This window comes from Anastrepha obliqua, chromosome 3 (assembly GCF_027943255.1).
Source record: "Anastrepha obliqua isolate idAnaObli1 chromosome 3, idAnaObli1_1.0, whole genome shotgun sequence".
Classification (NCBI taxonomy): domain Eukaryota; kingdom Metazoa; phylum Arthropoda; class Insecta; order Diptera; family Tephritidae; genus Anastrepha; species Anastrepha obliqua.
In genome coordinates, this window is record NC_072894.1 from 3005997 (window position 1) to 3029227 (window position 23231).

The window sequence follows — 23231 nt, forward strand, 5'->3', positions numbered from 1 at the left end:
ATATGCACATACAAATCGAAATATTGGCTTTCTGCTTTGTAGAAAAAAACACTTTCGTTGCCAGGACACGGTTCGTTTTGGTATTATTACGATTAAAGATTTCGGAAGTCGCAAGAAAAAACCTTGTTTCCTATAATTTCCAAAATGGGTCGGGTGTTTTTTAGCTGCATGAGAACTATCGATATCGATAACTATGGACAAACTGTGTTGACATTTCTGTGTTCTTTAATACCACAAAAACGCTTCCAAATTGTAGAAATTTACTTTGAAAAAAAAAAAAAAATCTGTCCGCGAAGTTTATAGAGCACTGGCGATATCATTGGCACTTATTTCTTTCGAAATGAGGAAGGAGCTGCCGTTGCGGTATATGGCGAGCGCTATCAAGCTATGCTGACTGAATTTTTATTTCCAAAAATTAATCAGCTAAACATGGACGACATTGGGCATTTAGCGCACTTAACAATCGATTTATGGCAATATTTAAGCCACCATTGACGCCATACGCTCAGATTTATGGGAAAAAGTAGTCAAAAGTTGTACTCTCCGAGTGGATCATGTAACTCGTAGCCGCGGCGGATATATGCCGGATATCATATTAAAAAAATATATTCCTACCAGATTACAATAAAAAAGATTCAAAAAACACCCGTTACAAACATGTATATTATTTACTTAAAATAAATTGGGGCACTTTCAAATTTTTGCTTTATTTTGTAAACATTAATGCAGAAAGTAGACACCTCCGTCAGTAGAATTTCTTCTGCTCTCATCGCAGACAGAAAATAGCTTTTAAGAAATTTGCCTTGCTGGTGACTGATGGATGCTTGCACATATTATCTGCACATGCACACATACATATGCACGTTGAATATCCAGAAACATACCCTGCAAGGTACTGCTGAGCACTTTACACCCTGAGTTTCTTCTTGCAAAACCGTGGTACCAATTGCAAAGTCGTGTATCCCATGCGAAGAGACAACAACAAAATGCAAGCGAAAAGATATTTGCAACACTTACAAAGTTTGCAATAGCGCATTCAATGCATACTTTTGGGCTGTGAATTGTAGCGTGACAATGCGACCCTCTGCCAGTTGTCTAATGCTATAATTTTATTGTAACTTTGCGGAGCGCAGTGGGAGTATTCTGCTCTGGCATATTTTAATATAGGATTTTTGCATTAAGTTTTGTCTAGTTTGTAGCAAATTTTTTACTGTAGATTAATAAATAGATAAATATCTCAAGGAGAAAGTACTCAATTTTTTCTCGAGTCTTGAACAAAGATGAGTCGTTTGGTAAGTGTATTTTTAATGAATTATAATGAAATATAAACACTTAGTTGATACTCGGCTGTCTTGCAATGTACCTACCTATATACTTCACACATATGTATGCGCGTTCATTAATTTCCGAACGATCGTTTGTGAAAATGTGTAGACTGGCCATTTCTTTCTAAATCGGCAAAGACGAGCACCCAAGATAATATAAGTAGTATTGTTGTTAGGAATAAAAATTGCATATAATTCTAAATCGCAAACAATAAAAAATTCAGATTTTTATAGAATTTTTAGATTTTCATACATTTACACTGCTCCTCAATTCCCATAACGCCCATGCCAATTTTGCTTTCAGTGAAGCAGTCGTGTAAGTATTTTGCAGTCAGTTTCTTCAGCACGCGCGCTGCTTTTTCCCCAAAGCTTGAATGGACTCGTTCTGGCACCTTTGAATACAAACAGATAGATAGGTCGTAGGGCAAATACGAAATATTATCTGGATTTTGTGCGATGCTTGAGAGAGCAATTTCGTCGAAAAACACGCATGGATTTTGCATCACGACAAGGCACCGTCTCACAAGGCTATTGTAGTGAACGAATTTAATAATAGCACTTCGAGGCATCCGTTTTCAGCTGATAGAAGTCATGAAAGTGAATTTCCCACGAACACTGAAGTCCATTCTGAACATGATGACTGGATTATTCGTCGGCATAAGTGTATTGATGAATGATACAATAAATCGCTCTGGTCACTCCATTACTTTGATGTATGTATTACATCATCGCGTTGGAAGACCATATCATCAATGCTTTGTATCGGGCCTGTTGGTTGGTTGGTTAGAGTGGTGATTCAGCCAGAATCCAACTAGCGCTTCCGCACCATTTTGTTGCCACATCCTCGTTACCAAACTGTTTAACAGTTATTTGCAGCAGGATTATATCCAGTCTGTGCGGTTTAGGAACCTTATTAGGTCGTTGACGTCTAAGCCAGATAGTTGCTCGAGACTCTCGAACAGCGGTTTGCCCAGGGTTAACATTCTGTCCTTCCATAGGGCAGGGCATTCACAGAGGAAATGGAAGATTGTTTATTTTTTCTCCGGTTGTTTACAACTGTGACAGTATGTGTTGTGAGGGATGCCCATTTTGGCGGCTTGTTCTCCGATAGACCAGAAGCCAGTTATGACTGCCGTAAGTCTACAGGTGTCCCGTCGTTTCATGTTTATTAATGTCGACGATTGCTTGAGGTTGTAGGTGGGCCATAACGTTCTGCTGATTTTGCGTGTCGTCTGGTCTCTCCATCTACAATCTGCAATTCGAAGGTATTTTAGGGAAATTGCGTTCTTGACCGCACCTAGTGGAGTGAATACTGGTACTGCAAGAGCGCTATTCATGGCAGATCCCCCTCTTGCCAGTTCATCAGCTTTTTCGTTACCTTCTATGTTCCGGTGTCTCGGGACCCAAATTAAGGTTACTCTATGGTTTTCACTCAAGTTGGTGAGGCTATTCCTACTTTGCTCCACCACTTTAGAGGTTGTTATAGTCGCGTCCAGCGCCTGGATTGCGGCTTGGCTATCCGAAAGAATAGCGATATTGCCCTTAAAAGAGAAATCTGCGATTAGTAACCAACAGGCTTCCCCAATTGCTAGTACTTCCGCTTGGAAGACGCTGCTGGTATTAGGGAGACGCACAGATTTTTCAATTCCAAGTCTATGAGAATATATACCAGCTCCAACACCACAATCCATTTTACTGCCATCTGTATAGACTGTGGTATCGAAGTTGTTTAGAGAGAATCCCTTGTTCCATTCTTTTTTAGATGGAAAGAGTGTGGCAAAATTCCTATTGAACGTTACCATCGGGACGATGTAGTCAGTCCTCACCGAGGTTAACTGAGTTTGTCGCAATAATAGACTAGCGTGACCATAAGTTTTTCCTTTCCAGCGACCCGCTTCATTTAACCTAAATGCACTCATGGTTGCCGTCTTCTTTATATGTAGGTCTATTGGAATAACGTGTGTCAGTGCATTGAGAACCTCTCTAGGACATGATCTGATTGCGAGGACCGTTATTGCACAGGCTGATCTTTGTATTCTGCCGAGTAATTTGGTATTGTACTCTCTCCCTAGAGCTTTCCACCAAATTACCGAACCATACGATAAAATGGGTCGTATAACCGCCTTATACAGCCATAATGTATGCTTAGGTTGAAGACCCCATCTTCTTCCAAGCATACGCTTGCAGGCATATAAAGCAATTTCTGCTTTCCTTACCCGTTCTTCGACGTTTAACTTCCAGCTAAGTTTGGAGTCCAAAATTACCCCTAAGTACTTTGCACTGGTAGATAAAGACAGAGTTTGTCCGTTGATGTTTGGTAGGGTAAAAGTTGGTACCTTATATCTGGTGGTAAAAAGCATAAGTTCTGTTTTACGCGGGTTTAAACTTAGCCCACATCCTGTGGCCCAAGAGTTAAGCTCGCCTAACGCCCTTTGGATGATCCCACTGATCGTTTTTGGACACAGTCCTGACACCATTAACACCACATCATCAGCGTACGCCACCACCTTTACCCCACCTCCGTCAAGTTTTATTAAGATTTTGCTAATCACACTTAGCCAAAGAAGTGGAGATAATACCCCCCCTTGTGGAGTGCCCCCGTGGATCTTCTTGGTTATGTTGATATTACCCATATTAGCTTTGATGATCCTGGTTTCTAGCATGGAGATGACCCAGTTACTGATGCAACTGTCCACCTCCAGGTCTATCAACGCCCGTTGGATGGCATCTGTGCTAACATTGTTAAAGGCGCCTTCGATATCCAAGAATGCCGCCATGGTATAATGTTTGCGCTCTAGAGAGCCCTCTATTGTTCCGATTACCTCGTGAAGCGCTGTCTCCGTAGATTTGCCTTTAAGGTATGCGTGTTGTGCACTTGATATATGATCGGGCCTGTACTGTGATAGAATAAGCAACTCCATAACATGATTTAACCTCCCCCATCTTTAACGCTCTTGACGGTGTGTTGTGGCCTTCTTGCGTGCTGACGCCGACCTTTTGAGTTAGAAAGAACCACTTTACTGTCGTCCGACCAGAAATATTCAAAATTTTGAAAGCGGCCACTGGAAGTGAGGTTTAGTCTCTTATTTAGGTGCCATTTTGTCCAAACGTCTACGCACTGTCACTGCATTCACACTAAGCCTTAACATTTTCCTAATCTTGGCTACCGTCTGACTAAATTAATTATTTTGTTGGTTTGCTGCTGGTTTCGGGATGATTTCTCAATTTTAAAACATTGGACACATTCTTCACTCAACAGTCAATTATTTTCTGCATTTCTTTGTAGCTTTTGTTTCCCTTTCACAAGTTTTTTGATAAGCCTATGATTTCACTCGTTTTGTTTGTAAGACCAAAACATCCGATGCATGTGTATGTATGTATGTACTCTTAATTGACAATGGGCTTTTGTTTTACGGTTTCCAAAGACAGCAGTTATGAAAATGTCAGATACCATACAGTATTTTACTAAGTGCACATAGTAGAGTATTGTACATACATATTATATTTAAATATGCAAGTGATACATGAAGGGTGATCAATTTAGAGGTGTCGGGTTTTAAATTGAAATAAAACAACGAAAATTCAAATTGATTGGACAATCTTTATTATTTTTGTGTAGAACCATTCATACCATTTATTTTTTATAGATAATCCCTTTCAAATGTTGGCCACAACTGCGCTGTATTTCGGCCATCCGTAAGCATCAATTTTCAATGACTCACTGGAGGACTTCGGTCGGTATCTCGTGAATAATTTGAGTAATGTTGATTCTTATGCCGCAATCGAAGCTGGTTTATCCACAAAGCATTTAGACTTTACATACCCACAAAAATAAAAGTCGAAATGTGTGATATCACACGACCTTGGTTCCACTGGTTCGAGTCGAGAGATAAATTGCTCACCGAAACGACGACGCAGTAAATCCATTGTTTCACGGGCTGTCTTGACATAGCCATTAAGCCAAAATGGGCCTCATCGCTAAACACCTTAAGTGGGCCGCGATGAGTACTTTTCACATAATGTCGATTTTCGCAAAAGAATTGTACGATTTGTAAACGTTGTTGAGGCGTAAGTCCTTACACGATGAAACCTCAATGAGTACTGAAAAACATATGTATTTAGTTTGACAGTAGTTACGCGTGATCTGTCAAAAAAATCCTATTGGAAAAAGTACCTCCAAATACAAATATTATTTAATATAAATATGGATATCCATGGACATGGCTGGACTTCGACGTTAAACATTGTTTTGGCCTAAAAGCGTCTCGTACCCGGTTGAATGTAATCTCTTAGTGCACATATACACACATATATATCATGCTATATACTTACACATGTATGTATGTATATATAATATGTATGAATGGACTCACACTTAAATATGTATGTAGGTAAGCCTTTCTTTTGAATGGATACTAATATTAGGGCATTGCACAAATTGAGCAGGCGCGTTTGGCGTGAACTTGTGCTACTTTCCCATTCAAACATGCATACATACATGCATGCATATGTAGGCACATATGTGCCTTCCTGCCAAGTTGAATTTAATTGTAGAAGGCTTGCGTATAAGCAACCACACATATGTATGTAGGTACATACTCGTATAAGCGATCATGATACATACAGTTATACATTTAAAAAGTTTCGATTCAGACTCTAAAAAGCATGATCCCGACACATTCCATTACGTTCGCACTCACATACATACATATATGCGCATATGGCGCAATACGTTTGTGTGCATGTGCGAATTTTTATTTGGCCTTTGTTCTTCCACTGCGAAGGAACGTTCGAACAGTTGCGAGTGATCACTTGGCTAGTTAACAGCGCGAATGGTGCGAATCAGATTTGGTGCTTTATTGTTTAATTCATTTTCGTTTTTTTAATTTAGTAAATACATATAAATGGAACGTATATATAAAATGCCGACTGGATTACCAAATTTATAGCAAACACGTACACATTGAATTTTGTTTAATTATTTCGATTCGTTTAAAAGGTAAACAACTTTTATTGTGATATTTTAGATAAGTACAGATGTATGTATATACATGAACACATACATATGTATGTAAGTTTGAATAAGCAAGCAGTGCGGTGGGCGACATGCATTAGTGTTGGCAAAAGCTGCACGAAGCATGGCGCTCAAGAGAGTTGGTGTCTCTTAAAAGTAGACATGGACGAGTATGTAAATTTGTATCTCTTATAAAACAAAAAGTATGCGTTGTATTTGTAGGCGCTCACAAACTTACAAGTGCATAAGTGTACACCGGATGGCGAACGATTGCAAAATGTGTTGAATTTATAGTAAAACAACGTCGCAGGATCATTAAAAGTGTAAACCTATAAAAAAGTGTCGGTTTTTAGTTGTTTTTACTGCAAATTGGTTTTTATCGAAATCGACAGTGTTTTCTCAATAAAAAGCATTTAAAATATGTGATGGTGTATACATACATACATACAAATGTACAAATGTAGCGCTCAACGTGTAAAGTGCATACAGCGAATGAATCCTGAAATTTTGTCTCAGTTTTTAACCGGAGTCATCGAAGTGATAAAAATAGCATCAAACTGAATTTTTAAATTAAATTGAGACATTGAGTTAACGAAAAATTTATTAATTTCTTTCAATTTACTTTTGTGTTTAAGTGTGTGTAAGTGTTTATATCCCATAGATTGTTTCCAATTCAAAAATGTACAGTATTGGCCACAACTAAAGCACCACCCTTACAGGATTTCTAATAATGCGAAATAATTCAATAAAAACCACGTGAAGTATTACATTTTGTGTACCATATTTTTCTTATTAATTCTGTATTAATGAAATAGGACAAAAATTATTCAAAATTTTTGATAAGAAGTATTAAAATTGAAATTATCCATAGCATTCCCCCAATTTTTTTTTTGTTATGACAGCGCTGAGTGTTGCTTGAATTCTCTTACTGACGGTACATAAACCTGGGTGTGAGTAGCTGTAATTTTTTTACGAATTTGACAATTTAGTACTCGTAGAACGGTGCATAAGGGTAACTCAATAAATGAGGCGAGAAATATATTATCCAATGAATTAAAAAAAAAATTATAAGTGTTTGCAGAAGCAGATTATCACGACACAAAATTTGTGAAATTTATCCGATAAATAGCAGTGTAATTTCGCGATTGTTTTTTTAATTTCAACGAACGGGTTGTGCTTCTACAACGCATAAAGTGGGAAGGCCACAAAAAACTTCAAGTCACAATGACTCCTTAATTAAAAGAAAGATTTAAAGCAATCTAAAGTTGTGTGGTAACTACCAATTTTAGTTTTTATGATATATTAAAAGTATTGAATAATTTTTACTATGTTTACACCGAATTAATACGAGAAACATGGTACAAAAAATGGAATATTTCACATGGTTTTTATTGAATTATTTGGCATTATTAGAAATTTAGTAAGGGTGGTGTTTTATTTTGGTCAATATTGTATATTTTTGAATTGGAAAAAATCTATGGGCTTAAAGACTTGCACAAAAACAAACAGCAATCACAATATTTCTAATTTGATCATTAATCCCGTCAACATCGCTTCTATTATCGCTTATGATAGTTACATTATTATGCTGGTAAAAGTGACACAGTCATATTTTCTTCAGAAAACTGTTTTCTTTTTATGTATGTACGTATGTATGTAAAAATGTGTATTTATTTTTAACCGACGAAGCTCCACATGTGTTGCGGTAATGAGATTTTTCCTTGCGGTCAAAGATGCAGAGTAATTGTCACATAACCGGCAGTGTATTGATATTATTAAAAATAAAATAAAAAACTGTAGTCATAAAATTTGTGTAAAACGCTTTTAACCAGTTAAGAGGATGTTACGCATGTGCATACATACAAGTGAACACTTACAACGTCGAAAATTATAACGGTACACCGGAAGTAAGAGGCACGTGCCAGAGGTTCAACATCTGCTGACAATATTTTTGGATCACAATATTTATGGAGCGTGTAGCGTGGCATATTGACGGATCGTGATCCATATCGCAAAAGAAATCCATTAGTACGGATCGCAAACTGTTAATAATTATTGAACGTGTGAACGTGAATAATTATACACTCACGATCCTTCAATATCCGAGAGATCTGTACTTGGTGAAATAAAAACAAAATAACACAAATTAAAAGGATTTAATTTATATTTGTGTATTTTGCGACCAAACTTTTAATGGCTCACTTTTGGTAGTATCACAATCTTGTAAATACCGTCAATAAATATTGAGCGTGTAGCACACTCGCCATCCATGAATATTTTAAAATCCATAAACATGGCTCGCGGTCTAAATATCACAATAGATATTGATAGATATACGTCTACCATGAGCCTTAAGCAATATTTGAATCTTGCAATTTTATTTCATTTATTTAAGTCTATGAATACAATTACGTCTTCCGCAAATGGAGGGACCTACAGTTTCAAGCCGACTCCGAACGGCAGGTATTTTTTATGAGGAGCTTTTTCATAGCAGAAATATACTTGGAGGCTTGCCATCGTCTGGGGCGACCGCTATTAGAAAAAAACTTCTATTATTTTGCTATTTCATGCACGGAGATTCGAACTGTGCGTAGGTATTCACACATCAACTCACGGCTACGGCCCTTTCAATTCTATTTCAATGAGAGGTATAAATTGGTTTCCAAATCAAAGATGCATATACGAGTTTAGAACAAACTAGGAAGTGATTTTGATTTGAACATGAAAGGGTTAAGAACTAGATTGTAAGCTATCGTTTAAAAAAATTTTAGGTGCGCAACTAAGTTCCCGCTGTTTGTCAGTAGATGCCGCCAGCGCTGTGTGTTAGACGATTCTAACATAACCTAAACGTCATAAACCAAGTCTAGACATATGGTAAACAAACTGCTTCGATACATTTGTGATTTTGTTTTGGTATCATATACTTTTGGTTTTGTGAAAATGTCTGATTTTATTCGAAAAAACGGTGGCTGAAGCGCATCGAGAGCTACAAAAAATGTATGAAGATGCTGCTTTAAGTGAAACAACGTGCCGAGATTGGTTCCGTCGCTTCAAATACGGTGATTTTAATGTTGACGACCGTCCGCGTGAAGGAAGGTCAAAAACCTTCGAAGACGCTGAATTGTAGGCATTGCTCAATGAGGATCCGTGACAAACGCAAGAAGAGCTTGCTTCAGTATTAGGAGTTATCCGCCAATCCATTGCCAAGGGATTGCATGATTTGAGAATGATTGAGAAACAGGGGACTTGGGTTCCTTATGAGCTAAAAAAATGGGATGTTGAACGTCGTTTTTTCGCCTGTGAACAACTGCTCCAGCAGCAAAAAAGGAAGGGCTCTCTTCATCGCATCGTGACGGGTGATGAAAAATGGATTAATTACAGCAATCCAAAGAAAAGAAAGCCAGGTCATGCTTCTACGTCGGCGAAACCATCACTGGGAATCGATATCGACTTCAGTTGATGCGATTGAGCCGAACACTGCGCGAGAAACGGCCGCAATACGCGGAGAGGCATGAAAAAGTGATTCTACAGCATGGCAACGCTCGGCCTCACGTTGCCAAACCCGTTAAAACCTACCTGGAAACACTGAAATGGGAAATTCTACCCCACCCGCCATATTTTCCAGATATTGCGCCGTCCGATTATCACCTGTTCCGATCGATGGCACATGGCCTAGCTGACCAGCAGTTCCATTCATATGAACACATCAAAAAATGGCTTGATCCGTGGATAGCCTCAAAAGATGAACAGTTGTACCGCGACGGTATACGAGATCTACCAGAAAGATTGAAAAAAGTAGTAGCCAGCGATGGGCAATACTTTCAATGAACATTATTGAACATTCTCGAAAATATTACCGAGGTTTCTGGTGAAATACGGCTACCGCGTCTAAAAAACTCCTTCCCCTTTGAACGACGTAATATTTTATGTTTTCTCCGAAATGGAAATGCTGCGCAGCCAGCTCCTGAGTCAACGAATGCATTTTTTAATTTTCCTTCCATATTCGTGCATACCTTCGGGCTCCATGAGTTATTTGTTTTATTTTTTTTTGCTTTGAATTATCAACATCGTTAGACAACTCTTGGCTTCAATTCGCAAGGCATCTAATTTCAAATGATGGGAAATGAGTAGTTCAGTCACGACCTGTCAATCTGTAAATTGCTGTTTCGCCTACATGGATCCACATCCACTAATGCTCTTTGTAAGTTCTCGCAATTAGTGAGGAAAGTTTTGCCAAGCGAGTCAATTGCACGAAATTGCAATGCCTGTGGGTGTTCGCAGCGTTTAAACTGTGATTTGTATAAAAAAATGCATTTGTACTATTTTGTAAATTATTTTGATATTATAAATGATTCATAATGAATGACCAAAATAGGATAAGAACACGCATCGATTTGATCCATTCGATTTAGAGGAAGAAGTATGCTAGACAAAGTCACTGAACAAAAATAGTTCAGTCTTATTAAAAGTTTTATATGCACTTATATGTGTACATATGTACAATATACATATATCTACAGTTAGGTGATTTTAGTTGAATTCCCTTTTTGAATTTGCAACAAAAAAAGTTTTACCAGCAAGGCATGCAACTACTCGGAGTCCTCTTCAGCACACTTTTGCATTCGCGCCCATGAGCAATTTGCGCCTTTAACTGCCCTGCCATCAGCAAATGCCGCTTATTCACTATCCACCAAACAAACCACAAGTACATACGTTCGAGTAAACATAAGCGCAAAAACGCGTGTTTGACAGTTTTGAGCAATCGATTTTTTGCAGAGTAATGGCAGTTTCCGCAAAGTTAGTTCAGCGTGTAGTATGGCACCAAACTGACTGTGATATACTTAAAAATAAAATCGACTTATCTAAAAATTTAGTACTACTCTAACTAAAATGTGCTCTAAGTCAGGACTATGATTGTGCGCCATTGTATAAGGTTGTCAAAAAAGTCTTGCGGTATTTTTATTGAATTTTCAATTGTTCATAAAATTGGTTATAATAATGCGATTTAAGTCAAATATGCGCCGTTTTGTTCGATGACGAGTTCCCAACGAGATGCCAACTTCATAATGCCCCTCTTATAGAAGCTCGCTTCCCTATTGTCAAAAAACTCGGAGAGCCAATTTTCACAGGACTCTCTTGTGGACAACTTCCGACTACCAAGCTCGTTCGCCATGGACAGAAATAGGTGGTAATCACTTGGTGCGAGATCCGGACTATACGGTGGATGCAAAAGAACCTCCCATCCGAGCTCCCGGAGCTTCTGGCGCGTCACCAAAGATGTGTGTGGCCTGGCGTTGTCCTGATGGAAGACAATTCGGCCTCTGTTGATCAAAGATGGCCTCTTCTGCATGAGTGCTGCATTCAAGCGGTCCAGTTGTTGGCAGTACAGGTCCGAATTGAGCGTTTGGCCATAGGGGAGCAGCTCATAGTGGATGATTCCCTGCCAATCCCACCAAACACACAGAAGAACCTTCCTGGCCGTCAATCCAGGCTTGGCCACCGTCTGGGCAGTTTCACCGCTTTTCGACCACGACCGTTTGCGCTTCACGTTATCGTAAGTGACCCACTTTTCATCGCCAGTCACCATCCGCTTCAAAAACGGGCCGATTTTGTTGCGATTCAGAAGCGATTCGCATGCATCCATCCGGCAAAAATGTTTTTCTGCGTCAAGTCGTGTGGCACCCATACATCGAGCTTCTTTTTGAATCCAAGCTTCAAATGGTTTATAACGGTTTGATGACTCATGCCCAGCTCTTGGCCGATGCTACGGCTGCTACTATGCCGGTCTCTTTCGATCAATTCAGCGATTTTATCGCAATTTTCGACGACAGGTCTTCCGGACCGTGGCGCATCTTCGATCACCTCTGCACCAGAACGAAAACGTTGAAACCATCGTTGTGCGGTGGAAATGGAAACTGTATCGGGTCCATAAACTACACAAATTTTATTGGCAGCATGAGATGCATTTTTGCCTTTATCGTAGTAGTACTGTAAAATATGCCGTATTTTCTCTTTATTTTGCTCCATGTTTGCGACGCTATAACTCACGAACGACTAAAAGCAAACAACAATTAATCAAACACGTGTTAGCACGTGAAAAGGGCTTTCCAAAAAGCACTAGCGCGAACCGATGCGACGAATACAACTAGAACTACGCGCTTGCAAAGACAAGCTTGCGGAAATACCGCAAGACTTTTTTGCCAACCTTATATTTAGTTAAATTTCTCTACAATTTCCAAAGTCAAGGATGAGGAGTAGTTCACATATCACTTTTATCAATAAGTTCCCGGAACAACCGCCAGTAGACGCTCTAAGTCAACTGATCTGACTCTGGTTTTTTGTTAGGTTGCTACATTTGTGTTTAAAATTCCGGTGAATTCATCCATTAACCGTAACTGTTGCTCCAGCTTCATTTTCGAAAAAGTAAGATCCAATGACTCCGCCGGACCATAAACCGCACCAAACCGCCACCGAGGTGGAAATGGGCCTCATCACTCAAGATGATTTTTAGATTGAATTGCGGACTATTTTCATGCATTTCAACGACCCAATCAGCAAGGACACGACGTTGTTGATGATCGGCCGGCTTGAGTTCTTGTGTTAACTGGACTTTATAAGCCTTAAGACCCAAATCTTTATGCAAAATACGGTGTAATGACGTTTGTGCAATGTCTAATTCCAAAGAACGATGAGGAATGGACAAGCCTGGGTTTTCTTCAACCCTTTTGGCTACAACAGCAATATTTTCGGCTGTTCTTTAGCAACGTGCACGGGTTTTATTCTTCACATCACTAACTTGTCCCAATAGTTCGCATTTTTTCACCAATTTCTGTGTTGCGGTCCGAAAAGGTGCTGCACGATGACCCAAAAATGTTCGAGTTTTAGGACCCGTCTCTGCCAAATTTTTACGATTTTTCTGGTGAATTTTAATAATTTCAGTGCGTTGCTTAAGCGTGTAACATTCCATTTTTATTAATGGTGAAGTTTCTACTTGTCAAATATCAAAAACTGACAGCTTCAAAAGTGACATCTACCGAAATAGCGGGCTATTAAAAATAACACCTGTTATTGGAAAACCCGTTAGTTAATGATTGGGGTTTGGGCCGTGTTGCTATACTATAAAGGTCATGAGATTTGACCCCTAGCCTTTTGCTTGTGAAATTTTCTTTTTCTTTCATGCAAATAGGCCACAAGCTGCCGATACCTTCAAAGTCAAGTTAACCCAGGTCTTAGCTCAATTATACTCGTTAAAAATTTGACCTCTCGGATTCGCGCCATCTTGTAAAGGCGAAGCATACCTCACATGCCGTTTGTTTTATTTCATTACGACCCACACTTATTGTGGAGCGCTATTTGCAGAAATTATGTATGTAAATGCAGTTCCATATATTCCTATAAACCTACTCTTAATTTTGGTTTTACTACCTTCTCTCTATTTTCTCAATGCATTGCTCACAACAACTTCTAACTCATATTGCTTGTCAAACTGACGGAAATTTAGATTGCGTATAAAATTCCAGATTCTTTGTTATACCTATATACTTAAATCGTTGCTTTGTATATTAAATATCACGCTTAAAATAAAAAGGTATTTGCTTATACACACCTGAATAAGGGGTAATAAAAATATTTTTTTTGCGTTAAATTGATAATTGGTAATATTTTTTAACAATCCAAGTGCAAAATTATTTTGATAATGCGCTTTTTAAGATTTTTATCAAAATGCCAAAGGGATAGTATATTAATAATTCTGAAAAGGTCCAAATCAGCCTGTACCATATAGAGGGCTATTCAAATCGAGAAATCGGGCGAATAGTGAGAAGATCAGAGGAAGTGGTGCGCTCTTTTTTAACACACTTTTATTAGCTCGGGTTGTATGTATGTAACGGAATCTTTGAGTTTAATTTTCACTGGCTTCTAAAAATCTGATCGACTTGGAATTTTGCACACCTATCAAGGACCGATGACAATGCAATAATTTGGAAAAAAGTTTTCCATTATCCTTATTAGGATTGCCAGGATCAATATTTTCTTTTTTTTTTTACTGTGGGCAAAAAGTAAGGTGAATTTGGTTGTAAAATGAAAAATCTTTATTTATTCTTGTAAATCAATTTCATCCCCTTCAAAATAATCCCCTCTCGATGAAATACACTTATGCCAACGATTTTTCCAATCCCCGAAACATGCCAAATAGTCCATTTCCAGTATAGCCATCAGCACCTTCTTCGATTCAGCTTTAACAGTTTGGCCAGGTGGAAGGAATTCATAGTGCACCACACCACGAAAATCGAAAAACTGTCATCATGACCTTTCTTTTTGAACGACTTTGACGTGCTTTTTTCGGTCTGGCCTCGCCTTTAGCACGATATTCGCTTGATTGGTCGGTTGTTTCAGGGTCGTAAGCATAAATCCAAGTCTCATCTCCCGTAATGATGCATTTGAGCTTGTCCTGATAGTCTGAAAGCATTGTTTCACACACATCAACGCGACGACTTTTTTCCAAGAAATTGAGAGTTTTCGGTACCAAACGAGATTTGACTTTTCGTAGGCCCAAATAGTCTTTCAAAATGGTTTTCACAGATCCTTCTGATATTTCGATCATATCGGTAAGATCTTTAACAGTCAACCAACGATTTTTGAGCACTAACTCCTTCACTTTATTGACGTGTTGGTCATCTGTTGTCGTCGATGGTCGTCCGGAGCGCTCCAAGTCATCAACACGTTCTCGACCCTCTTTGAAGTCTTTGTACCACTTATAAACATTTTTCTGCGACATGGTCGAATCACTAAATGCCTTCTGCATGCTAATCGTTTCCGCAGCCGAAACTTCATTCCGCAAACAAAATTTGATGGCACTTCTCTGCTCAATCAAATCAGACATTGTAAAAATCGAAAAATGCACTCTTGGTCGTTTGGTAAACACAAGCGTAAATATATTACTGATAATGACATTCACATGAAAGTTGGTCCAGATGTTATTAACAGTGCTGCCAACTCATGAAAAAATAACTAGAGCGAAATTTTAATCCCGCGAACTTTGACAAACACCTTACTTTTTGCCCACGGCCGATACCTGCATAGCTTTAGACTCACAGTCGATAAGAAAGGAATTAAATATAACACGAATATATCGAATCATTAATTCACTGACTGCAATGATAACAATAATTTTCATTCATAATAAAAAAATAGTTTAAAAAAAAACTAAAAAAACACGCTTTTATTGCTAATCGAACTAAAAAGTAGAAAATAAATAAATGACAAAGAGACCTATAATGAAGTAATAGCAAATCGAACGATCAGTCATAGTCAACTAATATACATCAGAACAGAATTATAACAAAAATTAAGATACAAATAGAATAATTCAAATTAGAGTTAAAAGCGTGGGATGCATTTTGCTTCACTTTCATAACCCTCTGTACATAGGTAGTTGCCAATAGAATGATTGTAATATAATATTTACTATATCAAGCATCCCACGCTTTTAACTCTAATTTGAATAACCGAATAAAATTATTTATTTTTATAACTTATTTATTTATTTGCATGAAATATGATTATAAACCCAACTGAAAAATCTTCACTATTTTGTGAAAATATTTAACTTATTTAAAAAAGGTTAATAAGGGTAGAAGCGCGAACTAAAATGATTTTGCCTGTAACGCCGCGAATTGAAAAAGAAAACACCGTGCACGTCCGATTACAAATTCAATAGTGGAGTTTATTACACATGTACTGTCCTTATATTAGGCCCTAAACTAAGATACGAGAAATAGCGGAAATGGAAGAACAGTAAGTGGAGAGTTAGAGAGAGTTTGCAGTTAGTAAATAGAAATAGGAAGAACGGAAAGTAGGTATAGCTGGAAAAATAGAGTCAATGCTCGGAAGTAAATAGAAACAGGTAAAGAAATAGCGACAGCGAGAAACAGTAAAGTATACTACATACCTACTTATAAATAAACAATATAAATAACTTAATATTAAGCTTTAATACAATTTCAATTTTTAAACAATATAAAATAACTTAATATTAGGCTTTAATACAATTTCAATTTTTAAATTCAATATTATTTAATTTATATTATATTATTAGTTTGCCAGAATCTGGCTTAACACCGGCCACCTTGAAGGAATCCAACAGCCTTCAATTCTTGTTTTCCACTGGCAGCACGGCGAGTTTGTGAATAGGGCGTCGTACTTCACCCGACCTAGTGGTGATGTCTGCGACTCGAATTTTGCCGTCCGCTCCGGGAATGGTTGCGGTTACTCGACCGAGCACCCAATGCTGCGCTGGTACGTTGTCTTCGTGGACGACGACGAGTTGGCCTGGTTGGACGTTGCGCTGCGGGTGCACCCATTTGTTGCGCTGCTGAAGCTCCAGAAGGTAGCTCTTCGACCACGCGCGCCAAAATTGTTGCTTGAGAGAGCAAACAAGCTGCCATCTCTCTAAGCAGCGGCTGAGGTTGACGGGTACCTTCTCCGGTGGCAAAGCTCGCAAGGGGCAACCGATTAGTAGATGCGCCGGCGTTAGCGCCTCGCCGTCGTTGGGGTCGTTGCTGAGTGGTGCGAGCGGTCGGGAATTCAGTACCGCTTCTACTTCGACGAGAAGCGTTGCGCTTTCTTCGGCGGTTAACAGCGCGTTGCCTACGGCGCGCACCAGCAGATGTTTGGCCGACTTCACTGCTGCTTCCCACAGGCCGCCGAAGTGGGGTGCCCTCGGAGGTATGAAGGCGAAGATGAATCCTTCGTCGGCGGCGTATTGGAGAATCTCCTCTTTCTGTGCCAGAAAGGCTTCCCGGAGCTCCCTCAGCTTCCTCTCTGCTCCCACGAAGTTCGTCGCGTTGTCGCAGTATATTTTGGCTGGCATCCCTCGGCGCCCAATGAACCTTTTGAGAGCGAAAATAAATTTATCAGCAGTTAAATCAGTTACAAGTTCTAGATGAACTGCCTTTGAAGCGAAACACACGAAAATGGCAATATACATTTTCACGGGAGGGCGACCGCGAATTTTTAAGGTTATTTGAATGGGCCCACAGTAATCTACCCCACATATTGTGAAGGGCCGTTGGGCGCGTAATCGATCGGCGGGTAGATTGCCCATGATCTGACCTTGTAATTTTGGCTTATAACGAAAACAGTGAATACATTCTCTTACAGTTCGACTACAGGCTTCTCGAGCATTTACCAGCCATATTTTTTCTCGCAGAAGCGCTACCAATGCCTTTGGACCGGCATGGTGATTACGAAAATGTAGGAACCGGATGTATGCTTTCACAAAGTGCGAGTCTTTGCGTAATAGCAAAGGGAACTTAGCATCATAGGGGATTGGCGCGTTTAATAAACGGCCACCTACTCGAATCAATTTAAACGATAATGATGATTCCGAGTGTTCATGCAGAAATGGAGTTAATTTCTGCAAACTTGAGGGAAGTACGTTATTTTTCGATAATTTATTTATTTCATCGCTAAATTCAAAATGTTGAATTATTTCGACAATTTTAAGGAAACTCAATTGTAATTCCTTTGCCGTGGGTATTATTTCAGATTCTGCTTTTCGCTCTCGTATTTTTCGAAGCCATCTGAGTATATAAGCGAAAATCCGAAGCACTTTTCTGGGAGATGAGAACCTATCAATTATTTCGAGAAGTGGATTTGTTGTGGCATTGATTGCGGTTAACGTAATTGCGTTCTTCTTCTTCTCGAGTGCTTCTTGTTCTGGAGAGAGACTGAAGTTGACATTTTTTGGCCATGTAGCAGGGTCTTCTAGGAGGAACTGTGGACCACTAAACCATATTGAATTACCCAATTCGTCCACGTTACAACCCCGAGACACTTGATCCGCTGGATTTTGTTTTGTGGGCACATGACGCCACGACACATTCTGGGTCCACTCTTGGATCTCGGACACTCTATTTGCGACGAAAGTTTGCAACGACGATGGATGCGTTTTAATCCAATGCAGAACTATTTCGGAGTCTGTCCAGAAAATTGTTTGTTCTATTGGTCGACTCAACATTGGTGAAATTCTTGACCATAATTTGGCAAGAAGATGGGCTGCCGAGAGCTCTAAACGCGGAAGAGATTTAGTCTTCAGCGGAGCTACTCTAGACTTTGAAGTAAGCAGCGTGCATTTCGTACCACTAGCGGATTGGCTACGTATATATACGCAGCAGCCATACGCTCTTATTGAAGCGTCGGAAAAGCCATGAATTTGGCAGCTGGCACTCGACTCTGTATTTACATACCGAGGAATGCTAATTGATGAAAGCTGCAACAAATTGGCTTTAAAGTTTTGCCAGCTAGTGTCAAGCCGCAATGGAATCGACTCATCCCAGTCTAGCTTTTGAATCCAAAGCTCTTGTAATAAGATTTTAGCTTTGGTAACTAGCGGGGCTAATAAACCAAGAGGGTCAAAGAGGCGAGCGGAAACGGATAAAATATTACGTTTAGTTGCTCGCAGCTCGCTAAAATTATCTTCCAGAATGAAGCGAAAAATGTCATCTTTCGGCTGCCAGTGGATTCCCAGCGTTTTGGTGGAGTCGGTATCGCTGAGCTGCAATAATTTTTGGAGACTCTCACTATTCGATGAGCTTGTATGATTGGAAAACCACTTTGCTAATTTCAGGCCTGCCGATTCTAAAATTATATTTACTTCCCGTTGTATCTGGGTGAGGCTTTCTATACTATCGGATCCTGTTAATAGGTCGTCGACGTAAAAGTCATTCCGAATGACTTTGGAACCGAGTGGATATTTGGCTTTATTTTTGTCGCTTAGCATTTGCAGACACCGTGTGGCGAGAAATGGTGCAGGCGCTGTGCCGTATGTTACGGTGTTTAGTCGAAAAATTTGCAAATGCTCCGATGGATCCTGTCTCCACACTATGAGCTGGAAGTTCCTGTCGTCTTCGTGCACCAATATTTGACGATACATCTTCGTGATGTCAGCAGTCATGGCATATTTGTGCAATCGGAAGCGAAGGAGGGTCGAAAAAAGCTCCTCTTGAACGATCGGTCCGACCATCAAGGTTTCATTCAACGCAACTTGTGTTGATGTGCGACTCGAAGCATCAAAAACTACGCGCAACTTGGTAGTTGTGCTCTGCGGTCTTAACACACACTGGTGCGGAATGAAATAGTGCGGCTCACTCGGGAGTCGATTATTTGTTGGACTCATATGCCCCAATTCGAGATACTCTTGCATGAAGTCCAGGTACATTTTACGAAGTACTGGATCTTTCAGCGTCCTTCTCTCCAGCGCCTGAAACCGCCGAGCTGCGGTTTCATACGAATGACCGAGTAATTTACGGTCGGTTTTGAAAGGCAGTCTGACTTGAAGCCTTCCACATGGTAAAACCTGTGTGGTTTTCGAAAAAAATTCCTCACATTTTGCCTGCTCTGGAGTCAGTCGTGTGGAATTTATTTGTGCAGGTATTTCTTCCAATTCCCAGAATTTTCGGATTGTGGTATCAATACTAGCAACGCTTTCTTCAAATTGACATAATGTGCTACTTACTTGGGCACTGGAGCTATCATTTGTGGCATACTTGCCTGAAATTATCCAGCCTAACACAGTTTTTTGCAGCGTTGGCTGCCTTGGGCTGGTTCTGATCTGACCCACCGATAACAGATCAAAGAATATTTCAGCTCCTAAAAGTATGTCTATTTTCTGACACTTGTAGAAACTTGGGTCAGCTAGTTCAATATTTTGTGGGATTTTCCAGCCATTTGTGTTAACAGTCCGATCTGGATGATTGACTGATATCGAACGCATTACCCAAAAGTCCGCCGAAAATTCAAAATTGTTGATCCTCGATTTTACATAAGTTTTAAGCTTGCCTTGGACCTTTTTATTTGAATTGCCAATTCCAACTATATTTAGAGCGAATTTTTCTTTACGGATTCGCAATTTCTGCATAAGCTCTTCGGTCATAAAGTTTACTTGAGAACCGGAGTCAAGTAGAGCTCGCGCTTGCACGTAAACACCGGAGCTGGCCTTTACATTAACTACGGCTGTAGCTAACATGACTCGGTCAGGCAGGCCGCTAATATGCATGGCCTGTGACGTCGAAGGTTGCGGCTCGGTCTCAAAGGAGATCGGATATTGATGCAACATGGTGTGATGCGAACGGTTGCATACACCACAGCGATTTGCCTTGCACTTTGAGACCGTATGTCCCTTGCGCAAGCAATTTATGCACAGGGAAATCGATTTTGCTAATTCAAATCTTTTAAGTGCAGTAAGCGCTTGGAATTTTGGACAAGCTGTCAAATAATGGTCCTTGGAACCACAGTGAAGGCAAGTTGGCAGTTTGGAATTCGTCGCGATAAATGTTGTATTTGAGTGTCGCAGTTGTTGATTTTTTGTTTTCTGCCGCGTATCTTCATTATTTGGCCTTTGTTGGGATGAGGAAGCTTCTTCAGCTGATAAATGCTGGTATCTCTTGTTTAGCATAGCTTCACACTCAGCCCAAAGCGGCAGCTTATCATAGTCAAGTTGCTCCTCCCACTTTGACCGAGTAGTGGAATCAACCTTCGACATGACTATGTGAATCAACATCGCATTTGAAATAAGCTTATCGTCACCCAGCGATAAAAGGGAGTCATATACTGCAGACACTGTATCAATCATTGATCGCAAAGACGACGCAGAAGGCCTTTGGATTTTTGACAATTCAAAAAGTTTAGACACTGTATTAAAAAATATCAGGCATTTATTGTCATAAACTTTTCTCAAACTTGCCAACGCCTTTGGATAATTTTCTTCCGACATTTGGAAGGACTTCACTGTGCCTAAGGCTTCACCGGATAGACATGATACTAAATGATTAAATTTTTCAATATCCGGGATTGTGGGATCATTATGCACGAAACTCTCAAACAGACTCATAAAGTTTTTAAACTCGGAATATTCTCCTTTGAACGTAGGTAACGACATTTTTGGTAGTCGCGAGCTGTGAGGTGCAGTAAAAGATGTGTCGGCAATTGACGATTTATTTCTCGCCAGAATGGACTTTATAATGGACTTTGTTTCTACAATTAAGTCCTCTAACTCTCCACGGGCAATGTCTTCTTCGTCGATTTCCTCAATTTTCGACTGACATTTCATGAGTTTTTCACTATGGGAGTTCAATATGTCGAGTCGGCACTCCAATTCGATTGGATCTAGCGACATGGTCTTTTCAAGGAGACCCGTTTTTATGCGCACTATGCTGGTTTTTGCAACAGTTCTCTGGCGCTTTAAAGACTTTAAGTCAATCATCTCCTTACTTGGAGAGAGACTTGAAATAGCCGTCTTTGGTTTACTCATGTTGAGATTAAAGTTCGCTGCTTTAGCCTGTGGCTTTTGTAAAATGAAAACGGTTCTGGAAGTTTGTCAGCACGAAAACGAAAACGAAAGCGATAATACTGAAATATATTATATAATAGCTCAAACTTGACCAGAACCAACGAAAACGAGACGAAAATAAGCAGCGAACAATTGAGTCTTTGCTCAAACAAAATTTGTATTGTCGAAAAAAAAAAATTTTTTTTTTTTTTTGAAAATATTGTGGTTGATTAACAAACCGCAATTTCGTTTGGTTTTTTGAAAAAATCCCGAAAATAAACCGAAAAATAGTACTCGCAAATTATTTGGCGACAAACAAGTTCCTCTACCTCGGGTCCCACTGTATCCTTCACTTCATAGGCAGTATATGTATATGTATATAGATATGTATATAGATATGTATATATATACGGATAGAAGTTTATTTGCATATAAAAGTGGATACAAGAGATGCCAACAATTGAAGCCCTTATACTGTGAGACGATTATTAGCAACTGTAATAATTCGGTCAATCACAAAGCCAATTTCTAGCTTCAATTCTTCGCACTCAATACCTGTTTATCGTGGACTGGTTTGTTTCCAGCTTGAACTTCCCTTTTGCAGGCCACGCAGTTGCAGGTCATTCCTCCCTCGATGTTAACGGTGTAACGGTGGATAGATATGTATATATATAAGGTGGCCGGTGGATATTGGTGACTGATGAATATTGCAGCTGTAGTTTCACTCCCCTTCGTTGGCGATGTTCTATATGTTCTCTATGTTTTTTTTTTTTTTTTAACTTTTTTGGCTATAATTATTTTATTATTTTTTTTTTTTTTTTATATTTTAAACAATTTTTTTTTTTTTTTTTTTTCAAATAATTTCAGCCGTTTTTGATAGATATTTAATTTTTCTCTCTTTTTTTTTTTTTGTTTTGTTTTTTGGGGCCTCACTGTCACTGCACTTTTTCCACGTCACTGCACTTGTTTTCGTATATGCAAGTTAAAGATTTTCGAATTGAAATATCTTTTTAAAAAAGATAGCGGAACGACCGCTCTTTATTGAGTACAACTTAAAACAGAAATTACAAAATTTCTTAATCTAAAACCTAAACTTAAAATGCACCGAGCTACCTGTGGTGGCGTGCGCAATTTCGGGGAATCGCTGACTTGGGTTGCGCGTGCATTACATCCGGCCTAATTCAGTTGGGGTGTTGCTGCCGTTGGCTTTTCTGCTGACGGTGCGTCTGGAATTACTGTGGGAAGCGCTATGTAAGCGCTGTGCATCCGCTGTACTCATGTTGCTGATCGGCGTGTGAAAAGTTAACATTTGCCATGTTAACACTTCCCCTCTTAAAAACGTTCGTCCTCGAGCGTTGTTAGAAATAGGGTAAGTTATTGAAACTTACATATCTTGATTGATCTATTGGCAGATCTTTGAGTTGACCCAAGTTGAGGCTTGCTGGAGGCATCTGGTTGCTGTCTAAGCTTTGTGCGATGATTATTTTGTTTTGAGTTTTCCTCCAAAATTTGAAAAATATTAGTGCTATGCAAGTAATAGCTGCAATTGATCCAAGTGAAAGTG

The 23231-nt window shown here is 39.4% G+C and overlaps 2 protein-coding genes across 7 annotated transcripts in view; one reads left to right on the forward strand and one right to left on the reverse strand.

Moving 5' to 3' along the window:
- Positions 1 to 6135: 6135 nt before the first annotated feature.
- LOC129240068 (G-protein coupled receptor Mth2-like) overlaps positions 6136 to 23231 on the forward strand; it is a 34219-nt gene continuing 17123 nt past the window's right edge. For 4 of the 6 annotated variants that reach the window (XR_008582027.1, XR_008582028.1, XM_054875538.1 and 1 more), the window contains exon 1: positions 6136 to 6324. The gene's annotated coding sequence lies outside the window, so the exon portion shown is untranslated. Of the gene's footprint in view, positions 6325 to 8215; positions 8236 to 23231 lie in introns of those variants that run through there. The other 2 variants (XM_054875536.1, XM_054875537.1) reach the window with 2 other exon arrangements.
- On the reverse strand, positions 16551 to 22412 carry LOC129240474 (uncharacterized). Its single transcript, XM_054876295.1, has 2 exons — positions 22223 to 22412; positions 16551 to 17228 (listed from the first exon to the last, which is right to left on the reverse strand). Exons 1-2 carry the CDS (start codon positions 22289 to 22291, stop codon positions 16551 to 16553), a joined length of 747 nt encoding a protein of 248 aa, XP_054732270.1. The 5' UTR covers positions 22292 to 22412.